At 44.2% G+C, this 14,275-nt stretch overlaps 1 protein-coding gene across 2 annotated transcripts in view; it reads left to right on the top strand.

Moving 5' to 3' along the window:
• Positions 1-11,354, top strand: part of PIK3R3 (phosphoinositide-3-kinase regulatory subunit 3) — a 78,699-nt gene extending 67,345 nt beyond the window's left edge. For both annotated transcript variants that reach the window (XM_036388331.1, XM_036388332.2), the window contains 5 exons: positions 161-303; positions 1,390-1,566; positions 2,026-2,100; positions 2,414-2,584; positions 4,030-11,354. In XM_036388331.1, the coding sequence (XP_036244224.1) occupies positions 161-303; positions 1,390-1,566; positions 2,026-2,100; positions 2,414-2,584; positions 4,030-4,231 (768 nt within the window). In that variant the 3' untranslated portion in view covers positions 4,232-11,354. The remainder of the gene's footprint in view (positions 1-160; positions 304-1,389; positions 1,567-2,025; positions 2,101-2,413; positions 2,585-4,029) is intronic.
• The last annotated feature ends 2,921 nt before the right edge of the window (positions 11,355-14,275 follow it).

Genomic DNA, 14,275 nt, shown 5'->3' with positions numbered 1-14,275 from the left:
CCCTACTCAGACATTTGACTGAATTTAAAGCTGATTAATCCTATTTTAACTAAGTGGGGGGAAAAAGTATCATCTTCTCAGTCAGTTTAGGGAACGTAATTGAGTCTTGCATTGTCATCTGTATTATGAACAAATGATGAAGGACTCTTTCCTCACACAGGAAATTCAGATGAAGAGAACTGCAATCGAAGCATTTAATGAAACAATTAAGATATTTGAGGAGCAGTGCCACTCACAAGAGCGATACAGCAAAGAATACATCGAGCGATTCCGCAGGGAGGGCAACGACAAAGAAATTGAGCGGTGAGCTCTCAGGTTCTGTTTGCTTACCTGGAAACAGTGGTGTCCACACTGACACTGCCATTACAGCATCATATAAATCATATAAGCCACTTTGTAAGCTCAGTGTTTCTGAGACCTTCCCTCAAGGTATCTCAGCCTTCAGTAAAGCTCTCTTCTCTCAAAGAATTGCAGAGCTGGGAAATCTCTGGATTATCCTCTCTTAACTTCAGTAAATCAAGATACTGGAATGAGGACCAGGAAAGAACAGGAAATATGATTTAATTTGTTTATCCCATTTCTATTTGGATTTGCTCAGAATATAATTCAGAGAACTCTGTACTTGCAAACTGTGAAATGTACATAAATCTGGTAAATCTCATTGTCCGTAGTTGGTTTTAGTTGCTTTCAGAGAAGATCACTGTTTAGTAGCTGTCATCTAACAAATTCAGTGAGTGCATTGTTTGAAACTGCCCTTCCAAGAGGGTATTAGCAGAAAAAGGTGTATCTGGGCCTTTGAAGAAAAGGCGAGGTATAATGCCTCACTTGACATAGTGCTTTATGAACCACATTCATGAGGTTTTTGGACCAGGAACAGTTACCTGTAACAATCTCACTATGCACTTGAGGTGCTTCGTTCTGAGTAAAGACAATTAAGAAGCAAAAGATGTAATTTTCCTGAGTCACACAAAATCTGCTAACTAATCTTGAATGAAGAGACAGGCAGCATTATTTCCTTGTAGCTCTTGATAGTAATTGAAGTTTGCGTTTGAAATCTTGCTATTGCTGATGCCTGTAGTGGGCTTGCATAATTGATACAACAAAAACTGAATCTGACAGTGAGGGAGGAATCTGTTCTAGCTTAGCTTCCTGCAGAGAATTTCTTCCTGCATCTCTACCAGAAGGAAATATATTAAGGTAAACTGAAGGTTGCAAGCCCTCTGACAAGAGGTCTTTCCTGTCACTCATACAGTAATTTTCATGTAAGGATGAGGTGGTCAAAGGGAGGAGTTACTGTTATGGCAGTTCTGTGATACTCTTCTGTAAGCCCTACCAGTAGGTTCAGTCCTTCTGGGCTGGTTTAACCTCTTCTCTCATACTCATTTGCAGGATAATGATGAACTACGAAAAATTAAAATCACGCCTGGGTGAGATCCATGACAGTAAAATGCGCCTGGAACAAGACTTGAAGAAACAAGCTCTGGACAACAGGGAGACTGATAAGAAAATGAACAGCATCAAGCCTGACCTAATTCAGCTCCGCAAAATCAGAGATCAGTATCTTGTGTAAGTAAGCCTGACCCATACCTCAGAATAGTGTCTCTGATGAATCTGATTAATGGCTGTTTCCATCAGGATAATGAGAGTTTAATTTTCTTTTCATAACCAAAGTTCTGTTGATGTTAAGGTGCTACAGTCTGGCAGCGGATGTCTGAGAGCTGGTTGGCTTCTTCATGACTTCATTATTTAAAGAGCCAGCCACAACTAGGTGCACAATTTGCATCTCCTGTAAATAAAGAATTTAGAAAAATTAGTTATAAACAAAACCTGTGGTTGCTAAAACAACAGATGGTAGTACTTTTTTTCTGTTATATTGCTTATACCCACATTTGATTTCACCAGAGTTATCCAGCTCCTAATGTCCCTGGGCTGGACACAGACTGTTTCTCCTGTGTCTGAGCTTCATCTTGCTTACTAAGACCCATACATGTGCTCTAATGTATAAATGTTCTCTTCTTCTGGCAGATGGCTCAATCACAAGGGGGTGAGACAGAAGCGAATAAATGACTGGCTGGGGATCAAAAATGAAAATATTGATGAGTAAGTGTCACTATACATATGATTTTATTGAGAAGTGTTCCATTAGTAAGTGTTTTCTCTTGTGGGATTGGTAACAAAAACTACCAGTTTCTCAATAAAAGTCTGGAGTCATGTGATGTCATGTGAGGCAGCAACTCTGCTAAAACATGTAGGATTAAAATTAAGATCTAAGTGGAAGCCTTTAATATATGTTTGTTAGGAGCCCAACCTCCCAATTTGGGCAATTCTGGTATTTCTTTGTATGATTTCTGTGAAAATAACTCTGCTTATTAACTCCTTTACTGATCACTGGTTAACAAATGTATCCTCTCAGCACATACTTTGTGAATGAAGAAGATGAAAACCTGCCACATCATGATGAGAAAACTTGGTTTGTCGGGGATCTCAACCGTGTCCAAGCAGAAGACTTGCTCTGTGGGAAACCTGACGGAGCATTTTTAATTCGCGAGAGTAGCAAGAAAGGATGTTATGCTTGTTCTGTGGTGTAAGTCTGTTTTCCTTTTTGTTCCAACTACTCAATTCATAAATCTCTACCAAAGCTCTTTATTTTGGAGAACAAAAGCCAGGCCTAGCTTAGGCCTACCCATTGGAATGTGTTGCATGTTTGCAGGAAAACCGGCATGGTAAAAGCTTTGTTACAAAAATGTGCTTTGAATGTGCAATAGCTGTAGTCCTGCAGCCTCTCTGCACTTCCCACAGTAGTTGGTACAAAGGTCTGAAATATCCCAACTTGAAGCTCTGTAGTAAGGGCTAAGTTAGGGCCTAATTCTCCCATATTCTTCTGTGCTAAGGGACACATGGGAAGAACTAAAGCAGGTGTGACATCCTCCATTCTCATTTTCAGACATGCCCAACTCTAGATCTTTGTCTTGTGTGTGTAAGGTAATGGTGATGCTTCAGAGGATTATTTGTGAGCAGTAGCTTTGATGACATTCACACAGCCTTACATTGATTTCTTGTATTTCACTTCATTTTATGCTGGTGTAATGAAGGTCAGAAATACTCCAACTCCATTATCTAAAAATCCTTCAAGCTTGTCCTAGAGTCCAAAATGGCTTTCACTGATTTATTTCACATGAGGTTAATTGCTTCTGCGCACAAGTCTGAGAAATGAGTATATGAAGGTTTAGCACCTCAAGGTAACTGAAGACTGTAGTATCTGCTGTGTTCCATTACTGTTGATGTAATGAACATTCCATTGTTCATTACAGTCACTCAAATGTTGGATTCATCAGATGCTTTTGTTTGGTGGGGATCATGCTACAGGCTCAAAAAGGGGTGGCACAAAGTAACCTGTTCCTACATGTGACTGGGATTGTAACAGGCTCCAATACAGGGATTACATAACACCTGATCTTTCTGGCAGATAAATTTTTCTGGCTGCTTTGGAATCGCTGTGCTCCAGTAGCTGCTTTGCCAAGTTAGAGACTCGGTCACTATGGCTTCAGATAATGAATCAGCTTGAACCTGTCCCATGCTTAACATTAAAAAATGCACATGGAAGGTTAGCCCCTGTGTTTCATGGAATACTTTGTAGGTCCTGATAATTTGTGGGTTTTGGTTTCTTTGCTTAGTGGAAAGGTTTCTAGGTGAGTTGAGCACAAAGTCATTGCTGACTTCGGGTGCTCATCTTCCTGGTTCAGTTATTGACTTTTTTCCCAAGGACCATTTGGACAACAATGCAGTAGGGAATTGTACTGCTGGGGTGGAAGAGCCCTCTTATGTGGATTATTATGCAAGAGTGTTTAATCACATGCCCTGAAGCCCTGTTTCTTCACAGACTATATTAATCTCCTCCACTTGCATCTGCTGGGTCTTCCATTATGTAATTCAGTGACTGGCGGAGATGCTGCATTAGTTAATTGTTAATAGACTGTCACTTTGGGTTTGTCCTTTTATGTTAAACTCTCCTCTTTCCTTTCCTTGCAGAGCTGATGGAGAGGTGAAACACTGTGTGATCTACAGCACTCCAAGAGGTTATGGGTTTGCAGAACCGTACAACCTGTACAGCACACTTAAGGATTTGGTTCTTCATTACCAGCAGACATCCCTTGTCCAACACAATGATTCCCTAAATGTCAGGCTTGCCTATCCTGTCTACGCACAGATGCCCCCCTCTCTCTGCAGGTAAATTTTGGGGAGGAGGAAAGTGTTGGCTTATCTTGGATTCTTTTCTACGATTTTTATTAGAACTCGGAGGGCATTCTTTCTCCTTAGACTGCTTGTTTTGCACAAGAAGTGATTCTGTGAATGTGAATCAAAAAGAGGCCTAGCAGCAACAAGACGACAACTTGGGTGTAGGTGTCCTGGTGCTACCTTAAAAGCTCAGCTGTGCTTTTACACCGATACTTTTGTTTCCTTATGAGGGGAATAAACTCAACGCAACGCATATGAAAATACTGGAAGCAGAGCATCATTTTATGGAGATGATTTTTTGCCAGGCACCTTCAGTGGAACTTCTAATTGGATTTTGTTTTCTCTTGTTCTAGTAGACACAATTTGAAGCCTCTACCCGAGGCACTGGTAATGTCTTTCAGTCTTAAACTCCCAACAAACTAGGGGGAAACTCTGCCACAGCAATTCTTCTCTGCTAATTTTAGCAGCTTCACTGCGATTCAGCAGGACTTCCAAAAGAGGGCTTGTCTTGAGGTAGCGTGGAATTTGGTGAGAGAAGACCAAAGGAATTATGGGAAAGCTTCAGGTTTTTATTTAAATGGAAAAATGCTTGTAAAAGGAAAGTTGCTTTATTTTTTTGCCAACAGTAACGAAGTTTTGGTTTCAATGGCACTACAGGTCTTCGCTTAAAGGAAACATAACCAAACTGAACATGCCAAAACTTTGTTCGTTGCTAGATCGAGCACTTACAGGGGAGGTTGCGTTAGCATCCGCACATACTTTCTGCACCAAAACTTGAAACAAATAAAAGGAAAACTAAACATTGTCTGGCTTCAAAACACTAAATTTGTCTGATCTGATGTAATTGCTCACTCTCCTCTTTCTTCACTCCCCCTCCCTCCTGTTCCTCAGCTTGGGATTCTGTTTCCAGAGTTTTAATGATACTGTGCTTCAGAATGTAAACCAGAATGAAGCTTGCACTGACCTGCTGCAGGTCTCTTGCTGAACAGTGACAGACTCTTGTAACACTTGATTTTGGTACAGAAGAGGTCGGTGTAATCAAATGCTCCTGGATGGCTTATTGTACCCAGTTCTTTGGTGGGGTATAGTTGCTCCCAGTTGTAAGAAGTGAGCATGCTAATCCTAGATCTCCTCTGATTTGTTCTTTGCGAGCTGGGTTCTGAACTCTCACACCACTGCAGCCAAGCAAGATTTTACTCTGGTATAATCTAAATTCCCTTGTAGTTATTTTAGACATGATGCAAAACACAGGAAGGGATGAGAGCCATACTCCTCAGTTACTGGATGTCTGGTACCATCCTTTGGCAAGGGCTGCTGTCAAATACTGGAGCGGGTAGTCCTGGGCTTCATCAACTACAGCAATCATCAAATAAATCCCCTCCCTGGAAAGTGTACAAAGCAGCTTATTTCCATTCCTTAAGCTTCTAAAATGAAAAAGAGCTAAGTTTGGCAAACTGAACCACTTGGCATCAAAGCACAACTGGCAAAGTAATTGTTCAGCGTGCAACCTTGAAAGTTACTTTTGTTCCCATTACTGGAAGCGTTTCCCTTGCAATGCACCCATTGTGCAGGACAGGAAGCAGACAGTCATGCAGGTCTGAGAATGCTGGAGACCCGTTTCTGACCCTGGGGCTGATTTCCTGTTCCAATGGCTTTTTTCTGTAATGCCTGGGCAGTAGTGCCAGGCTTGTTGATGTATATTGTTTACACTAGAAGTATTATTTCACTGAATGTCTTGAATTCACAAGTAGGGAAGTGACAAGGCTGGAGCACTGACAGCCATTGCAGGAAGGGTAGTCTGGTTGCCTGGCATGCCATGACATTTTTTATTTTGCACTAATGACCCTGACGCATCCCAGATACTTCCTAATTGGCCAGAGTGCAATCTTCAGGCAAGGAATTCTGTAGGTGCCACTTTTCTCATTTAAATAATACCCTACAAGGCTTAATTAAATCTCAAAACTGTGTGAGAGAAGAATAAAATTCACATAAGCTGCTATGTCAAAATGAACCACATCTGTTTGTGTGTCCCTTCTACTTCCCCAGGAAAAAAGGAAAAATGAGACATAGCCTTTGCTGTTAGTGGAAATCTTGAATGGTTTCCTCAGTGGTCTGTGGACATGGAATTTTTTCTTGGCTAATTTGCAGTTCTAATCTGGTAGCTGTACAGCTGCCATTCTCACACCTCTCAGGCATCTAGCATTCCCTTGATGCTGGGCTGAGACCAAATGCTCAATGAAAGAAATCAGTTCAAAGGCACAAATGATAGCCAGGTGCCTCATGCCTGCAGAATAACCTGTGTGAGAGGGGTGTCTGAATTTTCCCTGCCCTTGTGATCTCTCTGCACTCTCTTACTGACAGTGTTAACATTTGAGGCTGATGAGACCCATATTTCTGATCCCTGCTTTTGTAACAGAGGTAACCCGGCCAAAGTGTTTCACATCTGCCCCAATTTCAGGTCTGCCCCAATTTCAGGTAGGGCTCAGATTTGTTTTAAACAGGCACAAGTCTACTTCCAGGCTCATAAATCCTGGCACACCCTCGCAGTCCTGACAGCAGCAGGATAGCAGAGCAGGGCTGTCTGAAGTCTCCCTGTAGTGAAATCTGATTGATCCTGTGAGGTCTGGTCCAGGCTCCAGCCCTGGCTCTGCCAAGGTAAATACAGTGTAATTCCATTAGCATCTGTGAAGGTAGCTTGGCTTTATCGTGGTGTGAGTGAGTTGGGACTCTTGGCCCTTTGCTCCCCGAGCTCTTTTTGCTGATCACAGGTGATGTATTTGCTGTGAATGATGGAGCCAGGGCCAATAAGCCATCCTGAAGTGTTCTTTGAAGTTCTGTTTTTCCCAAACCTTCAGAGCAGGGCTATGGGCAGACCAAGCCTGCATTCCTTCTACTGGCTCCATTATTTGAGCAGTCTCCTGAGGCTGTTTTGTCACTGTCTCTCCCTGTGTTGGTTTAGGCACCTGAAGTCCCAGCTGCTGCCATGGTTCCCCATTGACTCGCACGTGCTATTGCACAGATTCTTTCTGCAACTATTTTGCACTCATAGAGAAAATGAAAATTGTTATAAAATCAACTGACAGGTGTAGCTGGTGTGATCTATGAGGCAAGGGCTTGGTCCTGCACCTCTCATTGTGCTTGGCCTAATTCTGTTTGCTCAGTAGCATTAGACCTGTGAGAGAACCCACAGCTTCCAGGAGCTGCTCTACACTTGCATGACTGAGAAATCAGAAATGGGCCTGTGAGGTGCAGGATTACACCCCAGGATGAAAAGCAGCTGTTAAGCTTGAAACAAATACAGGAAATGTGAACAAAGAGGCAAAACAAAGAAACTCAAGTTCTTTTAAAACAGTAAGATGTGAGAAGGTTTTAATTTTAAGAGTCAGAACATCAGGAGGAAAGGGGGAAGTAGCCTCACTGTCGTAGCAGCCATCTGGTACCAGGCTGCAGTTAAAGGAACATTGATCTCACTGACCCATGTTGTATTAAATATATATGTAGAGTTGAATAAATAACTTTTGCACAGTGTTAAATGGGGGAGGGGGGAGGGGATGTTGAAACTCAAATATGCACAGCTTCTTCTAATCTGTTTTGAAGTATATTTGCAGGGAATTAGGGGTGTTTCAGTATTTTGTGTTGGTATGGATGGAAATCAGGTCTGCTTCCACAGTTGCCATTGGCCCCATTGTATCAGCCACGAGTGCCATGTTTTTGAAGTTAGTAACTTATAAATCTTTTCCCATTAGTTTGTTTGTTGATTAAAAGTAATCTGAGCATGGGAAGAACCAAGCTAGAAACAAGAAGGATATCCCAACAGATGCTTCACTAATGTGTGAAGCAGTAATGTGCAATTGTCCACCTTCTGATACTGGAGTGCTCTAGTTTTGGGGGTTTTTATTTCATTCTCATCAGCAGTAAGTGAGTTGCTGCTTTGCACCATTGGTAGTTGCAATCTAGAGTTGTATCCAGTATAGCCCCTTGTCTTATGCCAAAAATAAAATGCTCTTTCCACACTCATCTCTCTTGAGGTGGCAGATGTTCAAGAAGTTTTCCATTTAATGTGATGGGCCTGATTCTTTTCTCGCTGACACTAGTGTTAGCAAGACTTCCACAACCAAAAGCCATTCCCAGGGAAAAACTTGCATTTAATCACAGCTGAATTCTAGTCACAGCAGGGCAAACATCAAAGTTTTTCCCTTGCAAAGCCAGGCAACTGTGATGGGACTGTGGAAATGAATGTTGACACTTAGTGCTGTTTTGGGGAGGAGAGGAGAAGGATGAGGGTCTTGGTTGCCCCAAATCCTGGGCTCTCTGCAGGCTTAGGTGGCACCATGTCTGTACCTGAACGCTGTGGCTGTTTAAAACAGCAGAATTGCTATAGGAGTGTCACACTTTAAGTTTGGAAAAGCCCCTTATTTGGTACTTGAACAATCTCGCTTCTGTTTTTGAATGTCTGTTTATTTTTTTATTTTTTGTTACACTAACAGGGAATAAAAATCTGAAATGTTAGTGAGTCTTGTATGCTTGCTGCATTGTGCAGACATGAAACAGGTACTGCTTGTGGATCAGAAGGGGTAAGAGACAGGTTCAAAATGCAGTTTTACAAAGCACTATGATGGGTTTGGGGTTGTTTTGTTTAGACCGTGTTTAAAATCAAGTTTCCTTAGATGTAGTTTCCTTATGGTTGATTTGCAATCTCTGCTTTTGCAATAGCAGAATCAAAATAACATTCCCGAAGAACAAAAATGCTGTGAGGGGAGGGGGTCAGGCTTGCTCAAATTCAGCATTCAAAGCAAATAGCTTTAGTGGAGAGGAAGGATCAGCACCCTAAAGCATCCCTCTGGTTGTAGTTTGATGAAGCAGGAGACAGACCATGAACCAGAAACCTCTGCCTGGAACCATGAAATAAGAGGAGATGCCAGAGCAGACCCTTCCCTTTGGAATAACCAGTTGTAATCTCCTTAAATGCGCATGCAGGAGAGGTTTAGGGAATTGGTACAAGTCCTTGAGGAGCTGCTGCCCTTTCTGTATGGGAAGGGAGCTTGCACTGCTGATCCCCTTGTTTCCCTTGGCACTGGGAGAAGGGAAGGACCAGCCCAAAGAAGAGCTGGCCTGTTCCTCGGGAGGCTGGGCCAGTTCAGCCCTGCGTGAGCAGCAGCTTTGGACGGGGTTACGTGAAGTTTGGCCAACATTTTTGTGAATCTTGCATTCTGTGGGCAGAAATACTTTCCACCGAATGAGGGGGGGAAAAATCTCTCTTGAAATCTTTTCAGTTCCTTCCTGTTTGTTCAAAGGGGCAGATTGGGAGCTTTAGCTTGTTAACTGTTTAGATGATGACAGTGCTTGAAGTGCTGGTCTTTGGGGCTGGCTCCATACAATTAATGCAGAATTTGCATTTTTAAAATTGCTTTTGGCATAGACTCACCTTATTTTATGACTAGACTCACCATTTGTTCTAAAGTTTGCCTTTAAAAAATGTAATATGAGCTTCAGAGGCAAGGAAAAAAAAAGTGAGACGGGCCCTTTTTGGTAGAAAAACCCCACTTTGTTGATCAACCTGTATTAGAGAAAGCAGCTTTAATTTGATGCCCCCTCCACCGCCTTCCCTTGGGATTGCTTCTGTGAGATTGGCATTGGCAAATGAGGGGAGGGACATTCCCTGTGTCCAGCAGCACTGCTGCCATGCACTCTCCAAGTGCTTGTAGCAAGAGGCTCGGGATCATTTGGAGAAAGTTCCTGCATCCAAAGACAAAAGAAAAGGTCTCTAAGGGTGACTGTCACCCCCCAGCAGGGGCTTGCAGGATGCTGGGGCCAGCCCCGAGCTGCCCCAAGGTAGCAGGGGGGGCTCACATTCAGTCAGCTGGGTCAGGGTTTGAATCTGTTTTGTTTTTGTGAGTGACTTCTACATCCAGCAAAGATCTGTTTGATGAAAACCTGTTAATTTTGTATATCTGGCTGTTTATTGCACCATGGGATTGTAATGGTCTGCATCATCCGTGTGTGTGTGTGCGCGTGCGTGTGTGTGTATATGTACTGTATGTATATAGATATATGTAAAATATATTCACGTACACATTTATATGCATTAGCTGTAAGTGGCACTGCCCCTTGAAAATAAAACAAAACTCACTGTTAGCGCATTCTGCCACGTGTTTAGGCAGAATTGGGTTGGTTTTTTGTCAAACGAAAAGGAGTTTATTGTATTCATCTTGCATATGTGCTTCTGAAATGCTGAACTCTGGATTTCCTCGGGGGGGTTGCTACTATATTTGTAAACAGAGTTGATTTGGGGTGTTATTTACTCTGGGACAAAGCATTCAACCGTGTCCCAAGCAAAGGCTTAGCAAAAGAAACCCCTCTTGCTCTCCTGTGAGATGCAGTGATTGTTTGCACGTTCCAGTGGCCCCTCAGTGCCCCCTGTCCAGAGCTGATGTGCAATGGGTGGTGTTGGTGCGTGTCCCTTTGTGAGTGGACTCTTTGTACAAGGTGTGGTTCAATGTAAAGCATGAGTGGGTGTTTGATCTTGTGTCGAGGGCTGAAATAACAGCACACTCCTTTGTACAACCTTTGCATCAATGTTTCTGCTTTTCTTTGACTTCTTTTTTTCTTTAAGGGAAACTGCATCTGTTAAGAACCTGCTTCTCCAGAAGCTATTGAATTATTTTGTTTTCCAGATGAATTCCAGCATGTAACTTTGGTACTCTTGTTTGTTATTTGTGTAAAATCTGTTCTTCTGTCGTTTATGGTGTAGTCGGGGAGGGGGGTGGGGGGAAGAAAAGAAATAAAAAAGGAATTCATGTAGTTTAACTTTTAAAGAAAAGAAACAAACTGCTTCATAAGGAAACCAAGTGTATGTTAGTGTTTTCTGACAAGTCATCCTGTAGTTTCTAGCTCAGTAATGCAACACTGTACTTGTCACCGGGTGTGTTACAATTTTGCTGTACTTTCTTTTACTAGATGGTTGGGCTTTTAAATCCCAGACACTAAGCATCCTGGGCCTACTTGCTCTAGATCAAAAAAAAATGCAATAAAAAAAATTGCAATAAAGCACATTGACATGTAATGTTTTAGAAGGATGTACTGACAGCTGTTTCTAATAAATTCCAAACTGCAGCGTGGTTGGGCTGCCTTGGTGTAGCTGTGTCTGTCTCCCAGCCGAGGCCATGGGCATCATCTTGAACAGAAGCTTTAAAAAAAAAAAGACTTGCAGAGGTCTGATTTCCTCTAGGCTGGAGAGAAAGCCCCTCCTGGGGCTGGGAGGAGGGAGGAATACACGTAGCACACGCACGCTCCTTAATGGAGCCTTCCCTGTTCTCCTTTCACAGCTCTTCCAAGGGAGCAGGAGCCATCAGCAGTGTTCTGCATGGCTCACTGCTTCCTCTGCCAGCAGGGAAAAACTACCTTTGGTGATGCCACTCTTGCTGCTGGGGGGAGAGGAGGGCATGCACCACTTGAGCAGACTTAGGAAAGACATGGCTCAGCTGCATCCACTCACCTGGATTTTGCAGGAGTTTGGGAAATCACTGTTTGCTTTCCCGATTCCTTCATGAGCACCAGGCATTGGAACCACTAAAAAATCAGTCAGTTTGGGGGTGGTGTTGCTGATCCTCTTTCATTACAAACACAGGTGATGGCAGGAGGGCAGACCCTGGGGGGATGTAGTGCCCCTTAAACTTGGCAGTCAGATGGGATGCCACCCAAGCATCCTCAGAAATTTAGGGACAGTGGCTGTGGCTGTGTGTGGCTCGATGTTTTTGCAGCCCCATGAGTCGACCTTTTTGCAGACTAAAGAGCAACATTTTTCCAACCTCCTGAGTCAACCTTTTTTAAAAAAAATGCTGCATCAGCATTTTTCACAGGGCCGTGTAAGCCTTTTCAGCTGCTGAGTCAGCATTCCCTCCATCACCCACACCAGAGGCCCCTCCAACAGCAGGCAGGGAGCACCCAACTGGGGAGAAAAGCCCCTGATCATGGTGCAGGGGCTCTGGGAGCACCCACATGGTGGGTTGATGGGTTCATTCAGTCATCTGCCATTATACCCAGCAAGGAGCTCACCCCATGTTGCAGCACCTCGGGGTGCTCCCTGCTGTCCTGCCCACAGCACTGAAGGGATGCAGCCCCTTGGAAACATCACCTGGAACAGCAGCAGCCACGTGGTACCCAAGGGATGAGCCATGGGCTCTGTGGGCCAGTGTTCACTGCACTGGCACCCCCAGGCAAGAGGAGAGCAATGGGGAAACAGCAAGGAGCTGAGAGGACTCTGCAAGGTGCTCCAGGGCCCTGGCTCTTTTTTATTATTATTTAATTTATTTCTTTTTAATAAGGGCTAATGAGGCAGAATTGCAGGAAAGATGTAAGTCACTAATTGGCGAATGGATTTTCAGGGCTTTGCCAGGCTGCTCGTTGTTTTATGAAAACATCACAGCCAGAGCCGGCGTAGGAAATTTCCAAGCGGCCCTGCTGACTGGATGGAAAGAAAAACACCTCCCAGCTCAGATGTCTTCTCAGAGAAAGGGCAGATCCCGAGGATTTTTCCATCCTCAGCAGTTCCACAGAGCTTCCTGCAAGCCCCCTGGATTCTCCCCACTCACACACAGGACCCTTCCCAGGGGCAGGCAGTGGCTTGGCAGCCCCAGGCATGGCACCACAGGGCAGGGCTGCAGGAGGGATGGACAGAAGTCCCCAGGCTGCTTTCATGAGATTTCTCTTCTGCCCTATCTAGGAACCCACTGTAGTGGGAGATTCATGTGAGGATCTTGCCCATGGGAAAAAAAATCTGTCAGGAAAATCCCAAACATCTCCAAAAGCCCATCCTCCCCCAGCCATAATGCTTTGATGTAAGGGATCAAGGTTTGGTTTGAAACCGGGGCTTGTTGCAGCAACCAAGCTGCTCCACTTTTCCTCCTTGGTTTCATCTCTCAAAGCAGACTTATTTTAGTCTAATAGTTTAGTTTAACAGACACTGTGTTGCTGGGCAGCAGGAGCAACACAACCACAGCCATGGCTCTGAGTACCACAGTCATCAGTAAAGGGCAGGGTGGTGAGTGTGCTGCACAGCACCTTGAGCAGCCCAAAATCCATGAGGGATGTGGTTCTTTGTCCCCTCCATTCCACTGCAACATGCACAGCTGGAATGTGGGATCCATCAGGTGTCTCTGCCATGAATGAAGCAGCTGAGCCTGGAAATGCAGTCGGGGCAGCTGCTTCAGACACAAGTCCCACTGGGGTTGGGGTTGGGGTACCCAAAATAGAGGGAGCTGTCTGAATCCCACAATTCATCCCTGTGAGACGTGAGATGCAGCATTTCCCTCCTGGGAGCACCAAGTCCAAGCTTGGAGCAGCAGTCAGCAGCTTTCAAATGAACTGCTGGATTAGGGTTGGCCAGAGACCCAGAATCCCCATTTCATGGGAAATATCATAGTCTTGTTTGTCAGGCTTCATCCAAATTGGAACAAAATGGTAATGTACAAAATTTGACTCTGGAAAATACTTTCAAGGGGGGGAAAAAAACATCCCACACTGATTTTTGTTGAGCTGGCACAGTCCCACACCAGCATTAGCCTTTCTATATCAATGTTATCCATGAGCCCAGAAGGGTTGGAAGGACAGAGGCTTCACTCTGACCAACATAATCCACTTCCCTGGCTACTATTTTCTCCACATTTTATCTTGACTGTTATTTTCGTCAAATCTGTTCTTTCTGATGGCAAATCTTTCTCGCCGAGATCTAGTTGACTTGGAAGAGAAGTGATGGGTAGGGGACAAAATGCCAGGGCACGCTCTGCATGATGTCTCTGTGCTCCCTGGGCAGAAGGTGTGGTGGAGGAAGAAGAAAAGGCTGCAGAGCACCAGCCTGGGTTGCTGCCCACTCTCCTGCCTCCAAACCCATCCTTGGTGGTGGTGGCGGCTCCTGGGAAACACCATGGCCACCTCTGCCCAGTCACTGGTGTGTTTCAGGGCAAAACCCAGTGTGGGTTCCAGCTCTCCTGTGCACAGCAACCCGCCCAGAGCCCTTCCCTTCCCTGGTCCCACCAGACCC

This window comes from Molothrus ater, chromosome 9 (genome assembly GCF_012460135.2).
Source record: "Molothrus ater isolate BHLD 08-10-18 breed brown headed cowbird chromosome 9, BPBGC_Mater_1.1, whole genome shotgun sequence".
Taxonomy (NCBI): domain Eukaryota; kingdom Metazoa; phylum Chordata; class Aves; order Passeriformes; family Icteridae; genus Molothrus; species Molothrus ater.
The sequence above is the reverse complement of the archived record's forward strand: the minus strand, read 5'-3'. Positions and strand labels throughout refer to the sequence as shown.